General features: G+C 40.0%; 1 protein-coding gene and 1 long non-coding RNA gene across 3 annotated transcripts; both read right to left on the reverse strand.

Moving 5' to 3' along the window:
• Window positions 1–1,395: 1,395 nt before the first annotated feature.
• Window positions 1,396–16,982, reverse strand: slc34a1b (solute carrier family 34 member 1b). Of its 2 annotated transcripts, none has more exons than XM_086263699.1 (13): window positions 16,912–16,982; window positions 15,945–16,018; window positions 15,691–15,870; window positions 15,189–15,335; window positions 14,766–14,909; window positions 11,968–12,079; window positions 11,390–11,585; window positions 10,623–10,718; window positions 10,099–10,162; window positions 9,554–9,721; window positions 8,011–8,127; window positions 3,514–3,638; window positions 1,396–2,866 (listed from the first exon to the last, which is right to left on the reverse strand). In XM_086263699.1, exons 2-13 carry the CDS (start codon window positions 16,003–16,005, stop codon window positions 2,288–2,290), a joined length of 1,989 nt encoding a protein of 662 aa, XP_086119825.1. In that variant the 5' UTR covers window positions 16,006–16,018; window positions 16,912–16,982; the 3' UTR covers window positions 1,396–2,287. The 2 variants fall into 2 exon arrangements, with proteins under 2 accessions (XP_086119825.1, XP_086119816.1); XM_086263690.1 differs by having other exon boundaries at window positions 15,945–16,106; window positions 16,912–16,947.
• Window positions 16,983–19,263: 2,281 nt separating this feature from the next.
• On the reverse strand, window positions 19,264–25,746 carry LOC147337903 (uncharacterized). Its single transcript, XR_015131609.1, has 5 exons — window positions 25,594–25,746; window positions 20,067–20,177; window positions 19,913–19,990; window positions 19,774–19,827; window positions 19,264–19,689 (listed from the first exon to the last, which is right to left on the reverse strand). It is a non-coding gene; the product is annotated as an uncharacterized LOC147337903 (long non-coding RNA).
• Between the last annotated feature and the right edge of the window lie 54 nt (window positions 25,747–25,800).

Genomic DNA, 25,800 nt, shown 5'->3' on the forward strand with positions numbered 1-25,800 from the left:
TGGATGAGTGAAGAGAAAGGGCACTCAGAGGCGTGAATGTGTGAACGATCGTGTTATTTTCTCTGCAATATTGTAGAGACTGAACAAAAAACAGCAGAAAGTCCTAGCAGCTCCAGGTCCTCACTGTGAATCCTTGGACTCAAAAAGGCTTGGCTGGAGTGACCCTGCCCTGCTGGACTCCAGCATTGATCCAAACTGCACCCACACAAATGATTATCAGCACTCACATCACCTCTCACGAGAAGGAACAGAGCTGGGTGTATTTTATAATGAGTGGATGTAAGAATGAGGTTCAAGGACTCGTGGTAGTTTCTCTTCTCATGCTGCTCTTCGATGCCTTCAAGGTTCAAATGAATCAGCAAGACAGTGTAAACTCAGTGCAGACTGGCATGTGTATTGGCGACTTTTGAACATCAAAGCGAAACACTATCAGAGAGACATGAAGACAAGACGATGCTTTTCGTTAAAGAAAAGGTGAGCTGTGAAACCAAAGATGACTAATCTTAATAAACAAACTCTTATTTTAGACAATTCTGAACAAAAGTTATTGGCAGGCTAATGGTTGCTCCACATATTCACACTTTCAGCAACACCTCCCGAGTGTGCATACTCACCCACTTGGAAAAGCATACACACACAAAAACTACAACACACACACAGCCCGCAACACGTTCATGCCACATTCATGCACTTCTTTGTAGACAACATCAAGCAGCTAATGTGGTGATTCTTTGAATTCCTTGTAGAGTCTCTGTGTATTCAGTCGCCCACTAAGACTTATATAACCAGTGAGTACATGGTATTTTCACTTAATGATCAAACATTTCTCCACTTGGTAATATGATTGTTTTATTAAACTCTGGACTAAACAGCGCTCATTTCTTTTTCTTGATTTTTCTACAAAAACTAGAAGATAAAATAAATATCTTCCTCAACCATTTCTGCATTCTGTGGGAAATAAGGCCTAATAATTGTTATTGTTATGTACTCATTCTGGCATTCCTACACATGGTGGTGTTTATTTTTAATGAATTTATTAAATATTCTTAAACTGGATAAAATTATTTGGTTTCTTTGTGGAATCCTTGATGTTTGTGTGTAAATCCTCACTGTTTGGGTCAAATTTAACACAGGTTGACATTTGACAGCAGTAAATATGACCCAAAAAAAGAAAACAGGTACAGGTGCTACATGGAGGCTGGATTTTAGATGCACAAGAAAAATCTTAGTTTTAGGGAATCTTCAAACTGTGAAACTGTACATATCATATCTGTGTGTATTTTTTGTGGGACAGTTGTGACAGAGTTGAAGAGGGACCTTGAGACTGTCTGTATTTCCACCTAATTTCTTCAGGAAATGAAGAAGCCTCTTGGGTGAAATGTCTTCATGACATGAAGAAGTCAGGTCGCTCCTAAAATGACCATGACTTGGATGACTGAGACACAGACAATGTTACTTGTAGTAAAAAAGTGATTTTTGTGGTCAACAAGACCAGGAACATGTCATAGAAATGTAGGAAATTCTCAAAATAATGAAATACGAATCATTTTTTTAAAAACTCCAATTAAAACAGAGATCAAAAGAGGGATTGTAGGAGTTTCCTACCACTGCTTTGAATGCAGTAACTAGTTTGCAGTAAGCATTTTTTTTAAGTTTTGTGCTTTGTTATAATAATCTAGATATGGATAATTATGCAATCTTATTATAAGGTTGATTTTTATGATGAAAGTGTCTGTCTAAATAGTTATGCATGATTACATAATAAATACCAACACTTTCACAATGTTTTTCCCAGTTTTACCTCAAATAATTTATATTTAAATCATTATGTTTTAATAGGTAAGAGAGGCCATGGCATTGCATCATAATGTAGATTTTACAAACACTAATTTACAAGAAATGAGTGTAAAATTTAAAAAAAAAACACTATCTCTTCTATGAAACCTTTTTTAAGGATTAATCATCCATTTATTAACGTCAGTTAGGCTAGTCATACATTTTGTATAGATTTGTATTTAAAAGGTCAGTATAGACATTCATTATGAGGGAATCGTTGGTTAAAAATTGGCAAAAACAAAAAACAAAAAAAAATTGTTCTCCTCATTGATTCTTAGTCTGAACTCACATCTCATCCTAAAATTGCTTTCCATTTCAAACGAAGTCAGTCAGTCAGGAATCACAAATCAGTTTATTTCCAAAAAATTAAAAGTTACTTTTCTAAAACCTACTCTTTTGACAAAATGGAATTTTTCTTCCATTTTGTCAAAAACCCTCATTATTGGATGAATTACAGAGGAGTGCTGTTGCACCTCTCTAAACCTTTTAATTTAAGAACTGGTACATCTGGTCTTCTCTCATGCAGGTAATCCATGACTGGGTTGTTGTAAGCAAGCTGAGCAAACTCCGTGTGTTTGTTGCAAGAGGTTGTACTTGGAGATATTGGTGCTTCTTCTTCCTCTTGTCTGTCTTCACAAGAGAAGCTGCAGCAGAGAACTGTTTTGGCAATTAGGTGGTCCAGTGGTTTGAGAGAGTGCATCCATTTGGGCAGGAAGTCCCAGTTCTTGAGCTTGTTTGGCAGGTGATGGGGGCTGCGGGACTGCATTACATTCACCATGGTAATGAAGATGGTTACACCCAAGAAAGGAGCCCCAACTCCAGCCATCACCTGCCAACCAGCCAGTGAGAGGCCCAGCACCAGTGATGGAAGCAACAGGAAGCAGAGGAGTAGGTACAAGATTGCAAACCAGCGGTACTTGGCAGTGCGCTCACCGAGAACACGAGCCATCCTTATCGGTAGACGCATGAATGGGAAAGGATACCACAACAGAATGCCAAAAACATTGAAGAAAAGGTGACACAGAGCAATCTAGAAGACAAGAGACCTAATAATTAAGAATTCAAATGCTTAATGTGTATTGATGTCAACTCAAAGTCATACCAGTAGAAAGCGTCTACTGATTTCTTATAATGTCACACTGATATCATAAATATATTCCAATTATGCAACGCAGCTTTCATGAGTAGCTTATTGTAACACTACATTACAAAATACCTCACACTGCGGAGTCTACAGCCTAGCTATAGCTTGCTATGTTTTGGTTACATGTTTCAAACGGCTACCATATGTTAGGCAAAAAGAGGGTTATTTTGGCAGTATATGGCTGATTTTGATTACTTATACAAAGCTCAGATTCAGCAGGTTATGGCCATGAAGTCAAAACACAGCAAATACAAAGCAAAATCAAAGTTTTCAGTTTAAACATGTGATGTTTGTTTTGTTTTAAATTACATTTTCCACAGCAACCCTCTGGAAATTTTTGTTGTTATTATTATTATTATTATCATTATCATTATCATTATCATTATCATTATCATTATCATTATCATTATCATTTTCATTATCATTATCATTATCATTATCATTATCATTATCATTATCATTTTCATTATCATTATCATCATCATTATTATTATTATATGTCCTTTGTATCCAGAAAAACAAACAAAACCTACCTGTATGGCAGCAGCAAGTTTGTTCCCAGGACTGGCCAAAGCTGCCAGCAGGGCTGTGGCAGTTGTGCCAATGTTGGACCCAAGAGTGAGAGGATAGGCTCGCTCCAAACTGATTACACCAATACCTGATGAAGATGACAAAGCCAAATGCTGTAAAGCATATCGTATTGGTTTACCAGAAAATATAATTAGTGTTTTGTTCCTGTTGAAATATTTATAGAGCACCACTAAGCTATACGGAGAGTTCTTAAGATGTTTTGTGACAAATACAAATGCCATCTATGATAGATCTCAGAAATTAGCCCTGTTTATATACTAGCAGTAATAACCCAATAAGTTATGAAAATTGTTCTCCAGGTGGCGTAATACTTATTGAGATAGTCGAAGGGAAACATCGCGGATATAAAGAAAGAAAGATATTTTTGTACGTGCCATTTGAGAACACCAGATAGTATTTTAATTTTTTAAAGAAATCCTTCTCATAAAGGTTAAACTACATCTTTGGCTGATAGGATGATTAGTGACTGCCAAAAGAAGGTCACAACTGAAAGCTGAAGACATTTATATAAGTAAAGCAAGTAAATAAAAATTGTACTCATAAAGCACCAAAATTCCACAACAAAAATGCTAAAAATATAAAGACAAAAAGCTTTAGCTGCCTTTAGAAAGAAACCAGTTGTCAGGCTAAGAGGAAAGCATTCCAGAGTCTATGGAGGCCATTGCCGTGAACTCTCCCATATGGAAAAGAAATAGTAAAAACATATATGATTTACTCAAGAAAGTGGCCACTTTCATGAGTAAATCATATATAAATCATATAAGGCTTACATGATTTACTCATGAAAGTAGCCACTTTCTCATTACTTTCATATATTTTTTAGTAAGTATACAAAACATACAAGTTTCATTATATAATTTTTCAAGGGATCTTATATGTGTTTTCACTCTTGTATGCTTTTCATACAAGTTTCATACAAGACAGATAAAAACTTTATAAGATTTATATATATCTTTTCCATATGGGCTTTTTTTTATAGTTCTCTGTCTAGTATGATGGACAGCCAGCAGGTCCTCAAGGACCCCCAAGATGTATGGATGTAAATGTTCAGTGATCTATGCTGTCGCTTGTTCATGTAGTGCTCTAAAAGTCAAAAACAAAATCTTGGTAGTCAGTGGACACTGAATTTACTTGAAAGCCGGAAATGAATGAGCATCAGACTGATATGTAAGTCTCATAGTGGCATTCTGAACAATCTGCCAAGAATGCAAAAAAGCTTTGTTAAAGCAAGCAAATAATAAATTAAAATAATCCAGAAGGTATGAATAAGAATTTGGAATTTAGTGCATGAGACAATAGAACTCAACTTCACAACATTTCTTATCTGAAAAAACAAAAGCAAACCAGAGATTTAATGCGACTCAAGGGTTACCAAAGCTTCTCACAGAAGACTTAGCAAAAAGGGAAAAGAACCTAGAATTACCCTTACCCTGACCACAAATCTGTTAGGGCTTCTGTTGTCTCATAAAATTGAAGGAAACAGTCTGCTGTCCAACTTTTAACAGTCTATGGACGAAAACAAGATGCGCAACTAGGTAACTAGGAAATATCTTGGGGCTATATATATGTATATAGATAGATAGGTAGATAGATATAACTGAAACCTTGTGGCATACCACAGGAAAGACAAGTAGAAGATAAATGAATTTAAGCAGCCACAGAGGTAATAACATGGCTAATTAAACAAAATTAAACAAATTAAACAGCAATACAGCAAACCTTTTGTTCCTTTATTAATAGTTTATCAGGATAACCATAAACATGTGGATAGAGGTTGCAGTGTTAGAATTTATATTGTAGAGAAACCACTGGCCTTGGGGGGGAGAGTGCAGTTTATGGCAAGAACACAACAGTAATTCTTATGTGTTGTTATCAGTGGAGTTCTCTGTATGTGTCCCCTGTTGTGACAACTGAAAAACAAAGTTGTGTAAAAACTTTACACTGGTACACTGTTCTGGCATATTTGTGGATAAAAAGTAATTTTCAGCAGTTCCTCAATCTTAAAAAAACAAACACTGCTCAGTTTTAACCTCTCCTAAACCTCTCTTGCAACATGTATTTCATGCATACCTTTATTTGTTTATTGGAAAGTTTGTTTCAGTAAGTTTCAGTGGTTAGAGTGTCTTTGGTTGCATCTAATTCAAGCTCCACTGATGGGAGTTCCACTTGGAGGAAATACTACAAATGTGTCGTCTATTAACACCACTGTTAGAAGGTTTATTTTTAAAGGGTTTTTTCTCAGTTGTATGGACAATGTTCTGCTTTTTCACTATTCTGGCCATTCAAAAAGCTTTGGCCACTTTCAAAAACCTCTGAACTGTGATTTTATTCCTCCACACCCACTTAAAAGGAAAGGTATGTAAAAAGTCAGCAATTAACAAGCTGCTTGTTCCTGACCTCCAAATGGTCAAAATGACGGAAGTTAAAGTAATAGGTCTGCCATGAAATGCTGGTATTTTTATAAAATGTTTTAGATTTCCTTCTATACACTTTAATCTATTCACAGTATGGCATAAGCTCTGTGATGTAATTGAAGGCTAAAACATGACAGATATCGAGGTGATTGGTTTCATGAGAAAGACAATCTGATGGGGGGACAGGTGTGGGCAATTGAGGGTGAGGGGGAGACACTAAAAAGAGTTAAAAGTGGGTCATTGGGGAGTTAAAGGCTGTGCTGTGTGGTCCGGAGGGATGGTAGTATCCACTGCTGTTTAGAGTCAGTGGCAATGAAGACAGTTAGTTATTCCACTGTTAGGAAGGGCGATCTGTTGCCTCCTGAAGACATTTAAGACCAGTAAGGTTGCCTGTATTGCTCTCCTGTTGTCTAACACTGTATCTCCATGATACCCAAGCTATATATTATGTGTATGTGCTTTAATATGTGGGAAAGGTCGATAGCCAGGAATGTAATTTAGCAGGAGGGACAACTTTAAAGTTTCTATTATATTGCATGGGTTAATTGCAGGTCTGTTCATGTGGGTGGCTTGGCTTTTGGAGTGATTTGCCATGTGTAAGTATCCTGTATAACTGTTTGTGTGGGTTGCAGCAGCACTAACTTACAGGAAATTATTGATTGTTCTGGAAAATGTTAATATCTTCTCATGGGGAAAAAATGTCTGAGTACTATGAAACATTAATTGTTTATAATAAATAGCATGTTGCCACCCAGACAAAACTTCCACATTATTGCTGCATATGAGGCGTCAAGTCAAAACTGGAGGCAAACAAATCCGTTTTTTCCTGCATCAAAGCCTCAAAGAATGTCTTCAGACTGTTACATCTCCTTTTGTATGATCTGCGAATCTCTGAGCAAAGAGTGGACAAAGGGACATTACGTAACCTTCCTGATATATTTTTGAGCCAGAGACAGTTATTGCGCCAGGGTTAGGGTGACACTGACTTAGGCAGGATTCACTTGAAAATGAAACTGACACCAATGCAACAGCCACTTACTGAAAACACGTGTTTTTATTGTCATAATCTGTCCTTCAGTTGCTTCATGGTGACTCAAGGTTTTTTGTGTCAAGTTAGTGAGGTGAGGATTATTTTATGTGCCATCTATAGGAAATTTAGTGATGATCACTGGAAAACATTCATGTCCCCATTCTAGGATTGATCGTTTTCTTTATAGCGTTAGTCATGCCGTTCCTCAGCACTTAATTTAGCAAGCTGCTCCTACAAGGTTAAAGCTGATCACCAACAATAAAGCATTTTTTATATATTTTAAGTATACTCTATTTATAAAGTATGACCAAATACAATTATATCATCCAATTAAACCAAACAAGTGGCTCATTGTAGGTCAGCATGAGTGAGATAAACCTAAACAATCTCTGTAGAAGGAGACAATTTAAGAGTGGCCTGTTCCAACAAATCAAATGGAAGTTTAGAGTTTCATAGGCCAAGCCTCTTATTATAGGAGCTTTGTAAGAGGATTTGTGGGCACTGCTGGCCCTCTCCATTAGCTGGCAGAGTAAAGGAAGCTTTTTCAATAGAATATGGCCTGTAAATATGCATGGATTTTGACCCTTGAATGACCTTTAACTATCTGCTAAAGCATTTTGTAAACTCTGTTCTCAAAGACAGACAGACAGATAGATAGACAGACAGACAGACAGATAGATAGATAGATAGATAGATAGATAGATAGATAGATAGATAGATAGATAGATAGATAGATAGATAGATAGATAGATAGATAGATAGATAGATAGATAGATAGATAGATAGATAGATAGATAGATAGATAGATAGATAGATAGATACCAATATTGAACAAATTAATTGTGATTTTTGCCTATAATCATGCAGCCCGAATTGATTGAGGCGACTAAAGTTAAAAAAGAATAAACAGATAAAATCCACGAAGCTTGGCAAAGATTTGTGCACATGGTGTGCAGACTTTGACATTCAAAAGAGCAAAAACATACATCACTCACCTATAAGAGGAGTCATGGCTGAAGTAAAGACAGAGCTACTCTGCACCACAAATGTCACACCTGCACCCACAAACATGGCGATGTATCCTGCCAGCCACCCAAATGGATAGGGAAGGTCTGCAGTGATGCACAAGAGAAACTTGAATCATTTTTAACTTTAAAGAATAAAGTGCTTACATTTTCCATGTAACCCCCTTCAGTTAAAAATCTATGTTAAAAACTAAAATGTCAGTTCTACACTCATCTGCCCGTTGATGCTAAAACTAAGAAGAATTGCTGATCAAAGGCAGTCATAAACACCTACCAGGACCCTGAAAGCTCATTCTGAGAACTCCCTCTTATGGGTTAACAAGGCAAGGAAACGCATATTTGGAGCTGGCCAATATGAGCTGGAAGTTTCACTTGAGCTCTGAAGCTTTTCAAATCAAGAAGTCAGGCAGGGCTTCAATAAACTCTCAAATGATTTTTGTGTGAATTTTGTAAGGCTTCACAACATCCCTCACACATATAAAACAAATAATTATAATATACTGACACATAATAAGAATTAAAAAAAATAAAATAAAAAAAAAGCTTAAATTCACCATTGTGTTTAGCATTTCAGTACCATGGACAGCTCACAATGCTTGCCCAGATTGCTGATGGTGTTTCTCAAAAATTCATCAGCAATCTGGGTGAAAATTTGCACTTCCAATCTGCACTTCTCTTGATAGAGATTTTGGTCATTACTGAATTGAACACGATCCATGTGCATATGTAAATTTGCCCATTGTTAGTATATCCCTGCAGAGGTTTCCACTCCCATTGCACCTTTTCCAAGTGCCTTCTCACACCAGTTTCTTCCAGCTTAGTTACACTGGCCTTTTCTCCTTTAGTAACTGTAGCAGTTTAACCTGGGTTATTATGAGTGTTGGAAAGTACATCTTCATGCAATCACATTACATTTTTATGTGATGCAATAATGGAATGTATTAGTGTGTTAATTTCAGTAATAACATTGCAGTAACAGTTATATTGGTTCTCACTTTATAAAGAGGTGGGTGGAAAGAGAGAAAAGAGCATTTTTTTTCAACTACAGTACAGTGTTCAGTACAGTGACTTCCTGGAGCTACACATAGCACTAAGTAATACAAATAACACACGATGGGTTATCTGTATTACTTAGTGCTGATGGGTTGATGGGTTTATCCTGGCTCAAGAGTTGGCAGTTCATCTTGTGATCGGAAGGTTGCCGGTTCGAGCCCCGGCTCGGACAGTCTCGGTCGTTGTGTCCTTGGGCAAGACGCTTCACCTACCGCCTGCTGGTGATGGCCAGAGGGGCCGATGGCGCAATATGGCAGCCTTGCTTCTGTCAGTCTGCCTCAGGGCAGCTGTGGCTACAACTGTGGTTTGCCTTCCACCAGTGTGTGAATGAATAGTGGAATCGTAAAGTGCTTTGAGGATCTTGAAAAGCGCTATATAAATGCAATCCATTATTTGTTTCCTAACAAGTCAAGATATTCATTTTTTATTTATTCATTTGGTAGCTCAAATTTAGACTAACCTGTGTTGATGACTTTATGGATGGCCTTTGCTACTTGGCCTTTAAGAAGAGAGTTGAGCAGTTTGACTAGAAGCAGCAAACATGTGCACAGGACAGCCAGCGAGGTGGCGAGTAGGATGAGGCCCACTGTGAGGTCTGACATCTCAGCAGATGCAAACAAATGTCTACCTACAAAGAAAGCCACAATAACAGGATATTTGACTGCATTTATACCTTACCAAATGAGTTGAGACACTATGGAAAGTGACAAAACTTGAAGTTCAATTTACCACCATTTAGTTTGCCATATTTTTTGATAATGTTCTCTTACTGTTTAGTTATACTTGTATCGACTGTTTTGCTATGTAAATAAAAATTTCTTGAGAAGACAAGTTCAGTTTTGGCCTTCTCTTGTTGAAATAAGGGAAGCCTTTTATCCAGAACACACTGCTTGTATTCCAACATTATGGCATTATGTTAACTTCTTTGGATATGAGGTTGTACAGATTGGTTCCGGCTTACTATATGATTGATTCAGATTCAGATAGGACTTTAGGTTAACTTACACTTCACGTGTGTTTGCAAGTCATGGCTGGAGTCACAGCTTTCAGTGCTCACGTTGTGATGAGACTATGGATTTATGGATAGATAAAAGAAAGAAAGAAAGACATTAGCCAGGCCATTTTTACTGGCATCAGTGACAAGCTCCATTTGGCGCCAGTACACAGTGACACAGTATGGTAAATGGCCTGTATTTGTATAGTGCTTTACTAGTCCCTAAGGACCCCAAAGCGCTTTACACAACCAGTCATCCACCCATTCACACACACATTCACACACTGGTGATGGCAAGCTACATTGTAGCCATAGCCACCCTAGGGCGCACTGATAGAGGCGAGGCTGCCTGGCGCCACCGGGCCCTCTGTCACCACCAGTAGGCAAAGAAGTGTCTTGCCCAAGGACACAACGACCGAGACTGTCCAAGCAGGGGCTCGAACCGGCAACCTTCCGATTACAAGGCGAACTCCCAAATCTTGAGCCACGATCGCCCCACGATGTGAAGGAGACAGGGCTAGAGATGAGACATTACCATAACAAGGTTGGTCTGGCACCATTCTTTCACCAAGCTCCTGTTCCTCATGCCCTCCTTCCCCATGGCGATCCCTGTGATCACACACTTGTCCAGCTGAGGGTGAAAGAAGATGTACATTCATTTTTCACCACAATTTTTTTGTTTTGTTTTGTTTTTTTTGCTTGGCAGCTGAATTGCTGATCGAGTTTATCAGTTTTCAGCAGTGACCTCAGCTAACGAGTTAGATGATACATGAGATGGTTTTGAGGTGACATTTTTCACTATTTACTTGAAAACATGTTCCAGATATTTCTAAATATGACGTGCATCATTTATTTTATACTTTACTTTTTCATGATGTTGAAATAACCTTACCATTGTTTTGCTGTGTAGTGTCAAGTTCAGGCATTATAAGTAGAAGAAAAATTGTGATAAGCCAAATTTTAACGGGTTGCTGATGACCTGACTCTACACCCCTACAAAGCTTAATCAGAATTTATTTGAAGATTTTTGAGTTATGGTGTTTCGACAGAGACACCCATCAATTATGTGCTCAGAATTGCCTTCTACCATGTTGTGTTTAATCTATTTCTTACATTTTGGTTTCTGTGATGTTTGGTTTTGGACAGAAAAAGAAAATAAATATAAATTACAAATAAATCACAACATTGCTGACCTGCTGTGAGTAACATCACAGTTACTAAGCTGAGATCATAGAGGGCTGCAGTCCAATGAAGGGGCTTAGTAAACAGTAAATTAGAAAAAATGGCGTCTGATGGTTTTACCTGTATGATAAGCTTGGTGACTGGCTCCGTGATGACCTTGAGTAGCTCGGGTGCTTCCTCCCCTGGCTCGAGCCTCAGAGTGGTGACCAGCAGGTGAGACAGCCGAGTCATGAACCCGCTCGCCACCTCCAGGGGCAACAGAACCAGGACTGACAGCCAGTTGAAGCAGTCATGGATTGTTGCTCCGGCAAAAGCACTATCGTGGATCACAGTCATTTTCTGTGTTAGCTATCCAGGAGCATCATAAACTACTCAGAGTGATTGCTTGTTAATCTCCTTTTCACAGCTCAACTTTTGCTTTTTTGGTCTTTGGCAGTGATGTAATGGGGCACTGGTTACTGGTATAGGATTAGTGTGGACTGGTGCCATTATTATAGTGTGAAGCTGCAGCTACAGCTGCTGATGCTTTCTCATCATCCTCCTCTACTTTCTCCTCTGCTCTCTTAACACTTTTTCCCTCTTCCCTCCATCTAACCACTTATCCACTTCACTTTTCCATTTCAGTGTCTTCTTGCCTCAACCCCCACCCTATTCTACCTCCACTCTCCTCCTCGGTCTTGCTGTGTTTTGTCACTCACCGTTGAAACTCGGTTCGTTCTGCCGCTTGCATCATGGCCACTATGGTGTTTGTAACCGAAGTCCCAATATTGGTCCCCATGATGACTGGAACAGCCGACCTGACTTCTAAAACTATGAGATGAGGCGAAAATGAAGAAGCATGTTACAAAAAAAACTAAACATTATAAATGCATAAACACCATTGCAAATGGTAATGCATCATATATGTATATATATATATATATATATATATATATATATATATATATATATATATATATATATATATATATATATATATATATATATATATATACATAATTACAGAAAATGGCCTTGTACTTTTTTGATGCAACATGTGTTTTAATGGAAATGAAAATGGCCTTGTACTTTTTTGATGCAACGTGTTTTAATGGAAATGAGAGGTGATTGTAATTCTAGGCTAAGTGAGACGGCTTTGGAGATGGGTTATTTTTGAATACGCCTTTAATGGCGATGACCCAGAGGGCAGACGTCAGGAAGACAAACATTTATGCCTTTCCATATCTTTCAGTCTCCAGTAATTACCTCTAATCATCCTCATGGCTCTCTTATTTAAAACAAATCTTTGGAAGCAGAGCAGCAACTCCTGCATACTGATGTAATTCACTTTAACTACCCAGAGCAAACGTGGAAGACCTACATGCAAAAGCCTGGACATTTTCTTGTAACCTTACCACATAATGGTCTTACACAAGGCTGACTGAGATGATGAGACATTACCCAGAGTAAGAAAGGTTGGATTTGATTGCCCCTCTAATCTTACTTCACCCTGTCAGACTACACTTATTTTACATCATTTTTACAAATTGCAACTGCAGTACTGGAATCTCGAAATGGGTCTCAGTTAGCGTCTTGAGCCACCTCTCATTTATTTATATTTTGCAAGGAAAATAGAAAATGGGTGCAGTGTTTAATTGAAACATGCAAATATACACATATAAGGCAAAAACAGAGTTTCTTTCTTTAAGCAGTCTTCAGGAATAGTTCTCTGGGCTCTTGCAGGACATTTAAAGCTCTTCTTTGGATGTTGGTCTGTCATGATGTTCTCAGACTGCTTCAATAATGTTGAGTTGGATCAAAATCAACAATACTTTGTTTATTATTGCATCAGTTTTAAAAAAAAAAAAGATCTCCATCAGCCCCAAACCATCACATAGCATTTACTGTGTTTTAATCTCTATCTTTGTGCTTCTCTCCTGACCTCATCTGGATATAATGATGAGGATTTGAACCAAAAATGTCAAATTTGGATTAATTACTCCGTACGAGCTGTTGCCACTCATTTTTAGTCCAGTTCTTGTGTAATCTTGCATACCTCAGCCTTTTCTGCTTGTTTTCCTTTCTTCTGAAATGGCTTCTTGACAGCCACCCTTCCACTGAGACCATTACTGATGAGGCATCATTGAACAGTAGCTGGATCAGGTGAAGGGCCAGATGCATCTCTCGGGTCCTGTGTCAGATCTTTGATTGATTACATTCCTATTTCTTAAGGCCATGATTTTCAGATACTGTTTGTCTGCTGTATATAGGGTTTTTTTTTTTAGGTCTGCCTTCTTCTTTTGTCCTTCACGTGTCCAGGTTACTCAATTTTTAAGGACACACTGAGTTTTCAGCTAACAGCTCTTTGGAAACTACTTTGTTGGCAGAAAACTACTATTTTATCCTGTCCAGCTGTATTATCTTTGGCATTTTTTGTTTTTTGTGGATTCAAAAATGAAAAGAACAAATGTTTTTGCGACAGTCTGTAACAAAGTGCAATTTGTTTCTTTCTATTTGCGTAGACATAACACTGGTTCACCCCTTCAGTTAGGTGGTGTTTTTTAAACTTGAATGATTCATAGGTCAGTGTTCAGTGGTTCAAAAAAATGTCCTTTTGAGAACAGTCAGGTATGGGGACTGACCTGAAAGTAAGTGAAAAGTCAATGAAATGCTTTGAGAGACCTTCAGAAAACCTGGAGAACTATTGCTCAAGACCACATGTAGATCTTTGGAATCAAAATGTAATGAAATGAGGGGCAACTCAAGACTTGTGTACAGTACTATACATTAATCATTCTTTCATTATACAAGTTTGAAAACTGACATAAACATCTAAATAGTGGAAAGCTAAAAATAAAATAAAATAAAAGCAACAACGGTGCATTAATCTGCAGCCAAAAGTAGCACGCAACAAATAAATCATTTACAATAGACTTTCCTAGCACTTTCAGGAGATTAATAAACCCGTGAATGTGAGTTATGGAGCGAAAAGTTAGCACAATGCTCGTTTTAATATTTTTCAAGGGGTTGTTTAGATGCTAGATGACAGGAAACATCACTCTTAGCTGTTCATCTGCTAGTTTAGTTAGTGGAGAAATGTGTGCAAGCAAATCTTCCTGTTCTCTGAAGAACAATCCTCTGGTATAGTTTGTTAATGTAACCCAAACTTTTTTTGCTAATTTGATCCTTAATGCCAAATAACAAACTGATCATAATGGATTCAACCCTCCACAGGGAATACGGGTTGTTATAGGACTTTGAGGCAGAAAATTTCGATTTGAACTATAGACTGCAAATTGATTTTGCTGCCAATAAGGCGCCATGGGGGTGTTATTTTCTCTGGTTTTATTGCTACGGTAATGGATTTTGTTTTCTGTTTATTAACTTATCTATATATGCAAAATAATAACCTGCAGAGACATAAGCCTACTGTGCAGACAGTACAATAAACACACACGCGCACACACCTGAATTCTGGCACTCACACATTTGCACATGCGTTTATGTGCCTACTCACGTCCGGAGGCCACCAGACTGACTACAATGGAGGTGGAGGTTGATGAGCTCTGAACCAGCACAGTAACCAAGATCCCCACCACGAGCCCTGCCACGGGGTTAGACAGCACTGCATTGTCCTGGAAAATGTCCCCTGCCACTTTACCTGGTTAGATATGCCGCCCACATACACAGAAACACACACATAAAAAAATACCAGTCTTAGGAATCACAAGGTTGCCAAGAGCAATGTTAAACAAAAATCAAACTGTTTGTCTCCCCAATTTCAAGAAGGTCACAGATCAAACTCGGCAGTAAATTATACAGCAGCAGGGCCCAGTAGGATGGTGTGAACTGGTGCTCGGTGACTCACTTATTTGTCAAATATCAACAGACTGAGTCACTATGAACCTGCTGATGGGGCAGTGAGGGTCAGAGCGCTTACCACCTGCTAACTGGAAGGCAGAGCTCAGAGTGTCCAAGGAGCAAACAAAGAGGAAGAGGAGGAGGAAGAGGAGAGGGATCTTGGATAGATTGATAAGGACCTTCTTGATCTTGTTTGGACTCGCTGCTGAGGTCTGAGGAGATCTGTCTGGAGAAAACAGCAAAGAGACGGTTAGACTGAAATCTTTTTTTAAGGGATTTTATCTGATGAAACAAAACGGCAGCATGTTTTTGGCCACTGCTCGACTCTCTGATAGCTGTGTCCTCTCACATGTAGAGATAGAAGCCATCTGACAAAGTACATTCATAACCCATATGCAGCCAAACACTGCTGAGTGAGAGGCCACATGATCCCACTGGCACTGTGTGTCTCCTGAGCATGTCCTTATCTAATGAGCCTGTGGCTCGCTTCTGCTGTTGTAATTTACCGCCTCAAAGAGGTTAAACCTGCTGCCAGCGTGGGAGATGTATGTGTCACTCTCCTCTTTATGCCTCTCTTGTACCTTTCTCCCCGGGGAATGTGCCTGCCTCCATCAGTGAGGGTTTGTCGGAGTGGTGATTGGTATGTTGGTTACAGCCCATGCCAGTGAGGTCAAGGGTGGAGCCGATGCCAGACTCCCTGTCCTCCTCTGCCAGTGGGAGTTTGGGATGTGAGGGGAGCTGAGCCGAGTGTATTCTCACCCCTGGTAGCAGAAGAGGAGTCAGGCAATTCAAAGACATAAAACAAGAATGGTGGGAATTTAAACTAATGAGTTACCACTGAAGCCGAGCTCCGTGCTCCGTCCAGAGGACACTATGGTTATAGATCGAGAGGACATGGCGCTGTGAGTGCTGTGTGGAGATAGGCAAGCAATTAAAATCGCAGGATGTTACCACCGTGGAGGGAACAGATCTGATAGTGGATGTATTTATCAGCCACCTGCAGCAGTAAGAAAAAGAAGCCAACAGAGACCAACAAGTGTGTATATGAGCCCATCTCTCACAGAGGTACAGGGATCAACAGACAAGCAATTAGAAGAGAGCGAAGGCAGCCCACGTGGTTATGTAATTGGCAGCTATGAAGAGATCCCCCACCCCCCCACCCCCCACCCCACCGCCCCAAACCCCCACCCCCATCCCACCCTTCTTTTTTTTCTGTCTTCCACTTCGGGGACTCCAGTGGAGGAGGGAGTACCAATGTCTCTTAAAAGCAAAGAGGATGGAAGTAATTACAGCAGCCGAAATTACAGTAATTACAGTCACTGCATCATCCTCACCGCGCGTGTCATCCTGCTGCAGGTTTCAGATGCGCGCAGAGGCCTGCGTTAACATATGTACATCTGTCTGTATGTGGGAGAAACAGCCCACTGCAGCAGGATAAACTCTGAATGTATCTGAGCTGATTTTGTGAGCGTGTGTACTGAATGTTATCCTCTAATCTAACTGCCCCGTTCGTCTGTTTGTCAGTCTGCCACCGTTCCCGTCTCAGCTCTTGTGCCGTTACGTGCAAGTTTGTGTTTAAGGCTGTCTCTGTGACTCACATGGATAATTTCTCAATTAGTGTTGCTGCAATTTTGTTTTGCTTTGTAGAAAAATGCAGGCTTTTCTCAAGCATTTAGCCAATGTTGTCAGTGTGAGTCAGCTTACTTGGCAAGATTTTCTAAAAGTATGTATGAGACATCGAAATAAAAGCTGGAATTTAAAAAAAAAAAAAGTGTATATAGTAAAATAGTGTTGCCTCTTACCTTGTCCAAAGGCTTAGGTGTTGCTCATGACCCCGCTAAAGGAAGGTATCAAACTGAAGACTAAAACATCTTTAAATAGACCGAGTGTGGAGGTATCAGGGGGGAAACATCTACGTGATCTCTCGGTTATTAACTTGCTCTCTCATCAGAGACAGCATTGTTAATTAGTTACACAATGTCTTAAGTTAATGATGCATAGGTCTTAAATGCCTGTTGTGTATTAGGTAATAAATGATGTTTGTTCAGCCAGCTATTTTCACCTGATTTGGGCCCCAGATAAAGATTGCAAGATGAAGTGGCCTGTTTGATGTGATTTATCAGCCCTTCTCACTTGAGGTTTTTAGGTAGCAATGCAGGAGAAACCTGACATCTAGTGGCGTGTTTTAGATAAACCTGGGAGATTGCTCCTGTTTTCTTAAGTCCGCTCACATTCTCATGCGGCTGTTTCCATCACATTTCGTAGTCTTGGCAAAGATTAAAGCCGGGGTATTAAATGATCACTTCTTCCACGAGATAAGTCAGTGGAAGTATTTCAGACACGCAAAGCGTAATCTGTTTGACTTGTACAGAATGTTCAGGTACTTAGGTACTTTGCCAGCACTCAGCATCAAGCCTGTTTTGATTGGAAATAGACTATCAAGGAGATTTTCTGAGAGCCTCTTGACACGCATGCACCACTATCCACACGCAGCGCCCGCCTGTGTTGTTGTGGGGGTAATTGTTAATGATTAGTGCAGCCGCGGTTCTGTCATATCAGCAGTGCTCTCAACCAAATCTCCCAAGCCTGCTGACGCCAGACTTGCATCTATGAACTTAATAAACCCTTTAGACTAAGTTGTTGCTTTCCAATCTGTTATGAGATCTGGGAGCCTGAGAGAAATAACAGCCTTGTTGTTTTTCAGGGAGCTGGGTTTGCTGCTGTAGGTGGCAACTGGAGGAGAAATCCTTGAGATTTGGAGCAGAATTATACAGAGAGAGAAAAAAAAACGAAGCACAGATGTACCAGCGCACATGGACGCGCGCGCGCGCACACACACACATGTAATCACGTAAACACACACTGAGCAGCTCTAGAGCTCTTTGGTTAAGAAACACTCCACGTTGCAGTTAATCCCATCTCCAGATGTGCGAGTCACAGGGTGGCTGCTGCTACTGCACAGCATGCCGAACCAGACGGGGGCTAAATTCTGCCACGCAAGGCGTCCTGCTTGGTTTATCTAATATTAAAAAATAAATAAAGCAAAGCCTCTGGGTTTTTAACAAAGGGGCCCATAACACTATGAACAAAACGTCAGTTAATTATCTCTACACAGGTGTGTGTCTTATTCTAAAGACTCTGTTCTTGTTTTGACTGGCTAGGTGACACTAATCAGCACAAGTCATTCAGATTAATACTAATCTCTTTTATCTTGATCACTGTTGTCATCTACACGAAGGGAGTAATGACGCTTTGAGAAAAAGAAAAAGCACTCTGATATTTTATATAGATCTGTGTGTTTTTCATGTCTGTTGTTAACACAAGAGCTAAAATCTTAACTGGAGCTTCACATTCACAGAACTGAAACAATCAGACTCAAATAATCAACTCGATTTCAGGATTTGAGCACCTAAGCTGCTGGTTTAGGAACAAGCGTCAATCCTGCCACATGTACGGCCTCCGTTTCAGATTATGCGATTCCCAAAGTGGTTGCTGCAGCCCCCTAGTGGGTGCTGAAGTTAGGCCTGCAGGCTTGCTGGCCAAGGAGGCGCATTTTACAATTAAAAACAAAAAGCAATCACAACTATTAAAATAAAACCCATGGAATTTAAATGACTTCTTATCGTAGGTGGCAGACGTAAAGCTCATAAGAGAGAATCGGCTTTAACGAGCAAATCAATCAACAGAACTTCAACAAGCAAATCAAAATAAATCACCGAGAAGAAAACACTCCATCGTAGTTTCATGCAGTAATCAGAGTTATGATTAAAGGATTGCGTGGGTGGCAGAAGGTTGCCAGATTTCAAATTGGGCTTCGGACCTTGCAAGTTTGTAAAAAAAAAAAAAAAAAACTGCAGGAGACATTGCAGGGTGAAAAGAACATTTGAAACTAATGATACATATATTTATGTGTGATGAAGCAGCTCTTCCGTCCTTAAACATCAGCACCTTTATTTATTTTTATTTAAAAATACACTGAGACTGCCATTGAATGCATCGATGGGATAATCTTACATATTATTGGGTGATTTCATAAAGATTTCGATTTTAAGCTGTGCTTCTTTCATCCTCTGCTGCACACCATCATCTATCTGTATTGTTTCCGACAGCCTTATTATTTGGCAGTTGGCTTAGTGGAGGTTAGTAAACACAGATTCACTCAGCAACATCACTTTATTGTTACTACACATTCAGGTGGCATGTATACACCACTCACAGTACAATGAAACAATATCATCACAGGTGTCCTTTTGTTCACATACATGTTGTTTCAGCGGTAGGGTGAATTTGTGTGTGTGTGTGTGTGTGTGTGTGTGTGTGTGTGTGTGTGTGTGTGTGTGTGTGTGTGTGTGTGTGTGTGTGTGTGTGTGTGTGTGTGTTTTAGTCCAATTCTCTCCTTTTAATCAATTCACGGCTTGCATTTTTTTCATATACTATTCTGCATGTTCCGCTGTGTACATCTGCACATTTTATGTCTCAGGTTTATGATGATGTAGCTTTATGGCATCTTTTTTTGGCTTTGTTCATCATTTCAGTTCTTCGCTGGAGGATGACGGTGTCTCAGAGCCATCAGGACATTCCTGCAACAAATAAAAATAAAACTCTGGTTTTAAACATAGCTTTAGGCTTTAATGCCAATACAGTAGAACAGTGATACATCTCACCTTCACTCTCTCCAGCTCTGGTCTGCCTGGGAGTGATTTTTGTGAGGAAAAGGCCTGTGAGGAAAGACAGTTAGGTTGACTCATAGGGTGAGGGAAGAAATAGTGTGCTAGGGTGAACATCAGGCTGCTGCAGGCTCACCTTCTTTGACTGCTGTACCTCCTCTGTGGACTTAGACCTATTTTTCATGTGTTTCTGAGGAGAGGTGCTGGTGGGACACTAGGCAGAGGGAAGGGTCGCATTAGACGGCAAATGATTAAAATTTAGTGTATCAGAGTATCGGGTTCTTAAGTACCTCATTTGTCTTCTGCTCCATGGCTGACTTGAAAGTTTTTCCTTAGAAGTTCGGGGCTGTGGGGACTTAGGATGGATCACTCTGTTTTTCTTGCAAACTTTGGCTGTGCAACTAAAAGGTTAGGAGAAAAAACGAGAGAAACTTTCAAAAAGCGTGACTGCACGCAACAACAACAGACAAGGGAAAGTCATTAATATATCCAGTAAAATGCAAACAATTAATCTTGCCCTAAGCGGTCTGATCCACTGCAAGAGATCCAAGTGGAGCAAGAGAGTGTGCAGTTATGAGCTCTTCTCACTAGAGGGTGTCTCTGACTCAGAGATACACTACTGCAGATTTCAGTGTCCTGTTGTTTGTTTTTAGCTTTGGGATTCACTAGAAGCAAAAATTATGACTGATTACAGGTTAGCTTGGCTCAATTTTCTCTACTGGCAAAACAGGCATACTTTAAAAAAAAAAAGGAGCGGTGGGGGGGAAGAAGGGGTGGTAATTCTTCTGACCTTGTTTGATTATACATAAATCCACCAAATATTTTTTTTAAAATTGTATTTCAGTATATAAACATTGCTTGTTGGAGCCCTAACGGTTGACATAACAGAAGCTCAACTTTAGCTCAGAGGATGAAAGCAAAACAGCAAGTCACAGCAAATAAAATCGTGAAAAGAACTGCTCTGAACAAGGACACACACAGTTACTCAAACAGTGATTCCTCGAGAACTGAAAGACCACAGAGAACACTAGGCAACAGTCACAGCCAGGGCCACAGCTGGAGTCATGAGCCCTGTTGGCTGAGGGACAAAACACCACTGGGTCTGGTTCAGTGAACAAGAGACTTTTTTTCCCTTTCTTTTTTTAACAGTCCATCAGCCTCCCTTTTGATGTCTGCTTCTCTCTGTCAGGCACACCGATGAGATTCTAATGGTATGAAGGGGTGGTTCAGTGCTGCTGTTCAAAAAGAAGAAATAAAATATGTCATAGGTATTTCAAACAAAAGACTTGAGCTTAAAAGCTCTTGGTTGAACATGGGAACCAACATTATTGAAAGCGGAAACTTTAAAATTAGGAAGTTATTGTAGTTTTCTGATGCTTTTGTCTACATCCTGCAGAGAATAGCAGAAACACCATCTAAGTGGATCTATCACTTTTGCCAGTATTTTTTTTTTCTGGCTCTTTTTCCTATGATTTGCCATTTGTTCTGTCGCTCTGTCCTCTATTCTCCTTCCCCTCCCCCCCAACCAGTCACCGCAGATGGGTGTCCCACCCTGAGCCTGGTTCTGCTGAAGGTCTGTTCCTGTTAATAGGGAGTTTTTCCTTCCCACTGTCACCAGGTGCTTGCTCGGAGGAGGTTGTGTAATTCTTGGGGTTTCTTTAATATTGTAGGGTCTTTACCTTATATCTGCCCTTTTAAGAGTTTTTAATGATGTGTTTTTGGCAAATGACTCAGGTGACTGTGTTATTATTGTGCTGTTAGATTTAACTGCTGCTTTTGATACAGTGGATCATAATATTTTAATTTCCCGTTTAGAGCAGTTGGTGGGTATGCGGAGTACCGCACTGCAGTGGCTCAGATCCTATTTGGCAGAGCGAACTTTCTCTGTGAAACTAGGGGAGTTTGTATCCTCTACTGCTTCTCTTCAATGTGGGGTTCCACAGGGTTCAGTTTTTCAGTTTTAGGCCCGCTTCTTTTCTCTCTATATCTCCTACCCCTTGGGTCTATTTTCAGGAAACATGGGATTTCTTTCCACTGCTATGCCGATGACTCCCAGATTTATTTCCCACTTAAAAAGATAAATGGCTTCTCAGTAGACCCGCTGCTCAGATGCCTTGATGAAATAAGGACTTGGATGGCTTTGAACTTTTTACATTTTAATGAACAGAAAACAGAAGTGATGGTTTTTGGTGGCGCTTCTGAGGCCACTATTATAGATCTTGGTTCACTGGCACAGTATGTTAAACCAGTCATCACTAATCTGGGAGTTAAAATAGAGGCAAATCTTAAACTTGAAAGCCAGGTCAGAGCTGTTGTAAGATCTAGCTTTTTTCATTTGAGGGAATTAGCCAAAATAAAGCCTATCTTATCGAAACAGCATTTTCAGACAGTAATCCATGCCTTTGTTACTTCTAGGCTGGATTATTGTAACGCACTTTATTTTGGGGTTAGTGATGCGTCCATTAGGCGCCTGCAGGTTGTGCAAAATGCTGCAGCACGTCTTTTAACTGGAACAAAAAAGTTTGAGCACATTACCCCTATTTTAATTTCACTCCACTGGCTACCTGTACATTTTAGGATTGTTTTTAAAATTCTCTTATTTGCTTTTAAATCTCTTAATGGCCTGGCCCCCCCCTACCTCTCGGAGCTACTACAACCATATACACCTGCCCGTTCCCTTAGGTCCGCCAATCAGCAACTCCTTAAGGTACCGAAAACTAAGTATAAACTTAAAGGTGATCGTGCTTTTGCTGTAGCTGCTCCAAAGTTGTGGAATGATCTGCCCTTGCATGTTAGGCAGGCCTCTTCTCTCTCTGAATTTAAAAGTCTTCTTAAAACATATTTATTCGCTGAAGCCTTTGGCATTGATTAGAGGGGTTGACTCAATTTGTTTTAACATGTTTCAATTTATTGTATCTATTTATTTTATTGTATCTCATTTTAATTTTCTTTACGTATGCTATTAACATGTACAGCACTTTGTGAAACTCTGGTTTTATGTTAAAGTGCTTTAGAAATAAAGTTGGTATGGTATGGTATGGTATAATATAAATGAACTTGAGGTGACTGCTGTTGTGAATGAATAGTATAAAAATAACTGTAAATTGAATTAATAATGTAATTTGGCATATTGCAACCTAATAAATATGAAAAATGATGTGATAGTAACAGAAATAACTTCATATCCTTGATGTTTCTACATTAAAAAAATACCTGTTTCTAAATCCTGATTGGTGCAGAGACATATGCAACATTACCATTATGTAACTGAGGCAACTGAGTCATTTCACAAAAAGCTGTGTTTTTTTTTTCAGAGCCTTTAAAGCGTCAATCATTGCTGAGTTTTCAAAATGTAGCACATCTAACAGACAGCTTATCTCTTTCCAAGATGCATGGAATTACAATTTACTTATTACTTACTGATGAGGCTAGAATGCCAAACACACACACACACACACACACACACACACACACACACACACACACACACACACACACACACACACACACACACACATATATATATATATACACATATACACACATATATACATATACACACATATATACATACACACTCTGACTGAAGTCAAACAGTCTACTATTCTGGGCTCCAGTTCTGCCTAAGCTTACAGGAAGCATTTAGCCCAGGGCTCATAAAGAATGAATAGGAAATGATCAACGGGAGCGCACTCACTCGCTGTGATGGCTGACATCATGGTGGCATCACTTTTGATGCTGCAGGGAACTCTGGTACAAAGTCCTACCTGAAGTGGAATATATGTGATATTCAGTGAGGCCAGAAATACTCCACTTGGTCAGTACCAGTGGAGTTTCTGCTTTCTTTTATACAAGTTCCATTACCGCAGAACATGTATGTTTGTTCGGTAGGTACAGCCAGGAGGGATGATGAACTCTCTGCACTTACTTTAAAATGTGCATTATAGTCCTTTGAGGGACAGCTGAGGATAATCTGAGGCTTGATGGCAGGGCAGGCATTCAAAGAGTCCTGAGTGCTCTTTCTGACCAACTCGCTGAAGGAAATGACCTAAATGTGAATGATTTGCTTGCTTGCCTCACTCTGTCAACCCCTGCTTTCCTCTGTTACCGTCTTTTCATCTTTGTGTAGAAGAGAAATTCTTCCACTGCAGACGAAGCCAAGAAGTGGAGGATCGTATAGGTTAGACTGAGGCGGGTGGAAGTCCAGCTCCTTTGTAGCAGAGATAAAAACCCCTGTGGCTTTTAGAAACACTTCGCCAACGATTAGTCCACATGAGCAACAATCAAGGTGGCACATCGAAATCATCACGTCTCGTTTTTTGATATAGATAAAAAGAAATGTACATGCATAAAGCTTTTACATGCCCCTACAGATGGGAGCATACACATGCAAAGCAATCTTTACCATTTAAAGCTACTGAATAAGTTTTGTTCTGCAGGGATGAACAAACAGACTCAATTTGAGATGCAGCAGAAGGAAAAAGATAAGGCAGAAAAGTTTAATGACTACGTAGCCTTTACGATCCTTAATAAACGCTGCTGTTCACATCTGCGTTACGTAAGAAGCAAATCTATTCCGGAGGTTTGAATCCATAACCCTGAAAGAACCTCACACAGAGCCTATCTTTGCGTCCGGGTCAACATTAATTAACTCCCTAACTGAGAAACAGAACATGACAAGAGCTCCTTAAGCATAAGTTTCCTGTGGATGTGTGTTCTGCCTCTACACTGTCACTCCTGCCTTCTTCCTGCTCAACCTAAAGGTCTGCCAAATCACTCCCTCCTGGAAACACAATAAGAAGTCATTAGTTTCATTCGCTGATTTAGTCAAACAGTGATGACACTGGATGCCTGTATCGCTTCAGCCATGTGTTGATGGTTTCAAGTCTTTTGGGAGGGATTCAAACCAGGAGTTAAAAATCAGTGTCTGACATTTCTCAGCCACCACACAAGTGTCTGCAAACATGCTGATCGCAAATCTTCACGTGGCCAGGATTTGTGTAATAAAATGGGCTGTTTTACCACAGACAACACACAGCGAGATGGCTGGAGCACCAAGGTCAGCATGTGAGCAGTGATGGAAGAGAGCACATGAAAATGGCTCAGTGTCAAGGACATTATGCCGTGTAATTGATGATGATGTGCTGTCTGTTTTGTCACACTCAGGTGGGACATGCACACATCCCAACTACACCCAGCTGGATGTATTAAGTCAGTAGCTGACCAGCACAACTGCCCTCTGTCGGAATCACAGCTGAGCCATGTGTATCTCACCTGATACCCGAGTCATGGTTATGACTCCATAATCTTTTCATTCTTAACCCACTGAAGACTGATTGAAGACTGCCCTTCAACTGTGCACAGTCTTTCAATCCACATTAATGTGCCTGCATCGATCGGCTGGACAGGTTTTGTTTTACAGCACTTACACATATTTTGCAGGACTCTCTAAGGCGGTGTGAGCTCCCATTAGAAGAACTATTTTAGAAATCCAGAACCTGCTTGTTATTCATCCAGATGTACAATGGACATGAAGCTTAGCTCAAACTGAAAGCTGTAAACAACAAAACAGAGACAAGACAGAGCGCTAGCACAGTCTGAATGAAAACGTGCTTTTCCATGAATGAGGAAATGAAGGAGGCACAGTACTTTTCATCAAGCACAGTAAAGCACTGAGTGACAGAAGGGAGTGGAGGATGAATGATGCGGGTGATGGAAAGAGGAGAAAAAAAGGCACCCACATCTACTGACTGAACGAGCCCTGCAATCATCGCAAATGAGACAAATGAAATGCCTGGGGTTAATTCATACACTCACCTCCTTCCCTCTCTTTTCTCCTCTCAGTACAGTAGGCGTGCAGTGGAGTAAATGACACTCCTCATCTCACTGCTGCTATGGTGTCTGTGAGAGTACACCCCTCTCTGCCCATTCATAGCTCCGCTGACGCACCACTCACGGATGGAGTCAGTAGCCAGCCAGCCAGCTCCCCCCCCTCCCCCCTCACACACGCACATCCAAGACTAC

Source organism: Aulonocara sp. 'chitande type north' Nkhata Bay, linkage group LG2 (assembly GCF_057382095.1).
Source record: "Aulonocara sp. 'chitande type north' Nkhata Bay isolate Kocher_YH1m ecotype deep benthic linkage group LG2, A_spYH_male_GT1.1, whole genome shotgun sequence".
Taxonomy (NCBI): domain Eukaryota; kingdom Metazoa; phylum Chordata; class Actinopteri; order Cichliformes; family Cichlidae; genus Aulonocara; species Aulonocara sp. 'chitande type north' Nkhata Bay.

Bases quoted from the DNA above. Each gene is read 5' to 3' on its own strand.
- slc34a1b (XM_086263699.1), bottom strand. From the start codon at position 16,005: ATGTCCTCTCGATCTATAACCATAGTGTCCTCTGGACGGAGCACGGAG. The intron at 14,910-15,188 runs GTAAGCGCTCTG...ATATCTAACCAG, and splicing joins TGCCTTCCAGTTAGCAGGTG to GTAAAGTGGCAGGGGACATT. The intron at 12,080-14,765 runs GTGAGTAGGCAC...CTCATCTCATAG, and splicing joins CAGTCTGGTGGCCTCCGGAC to TTTTAGAAGTCAGGTCGGCT.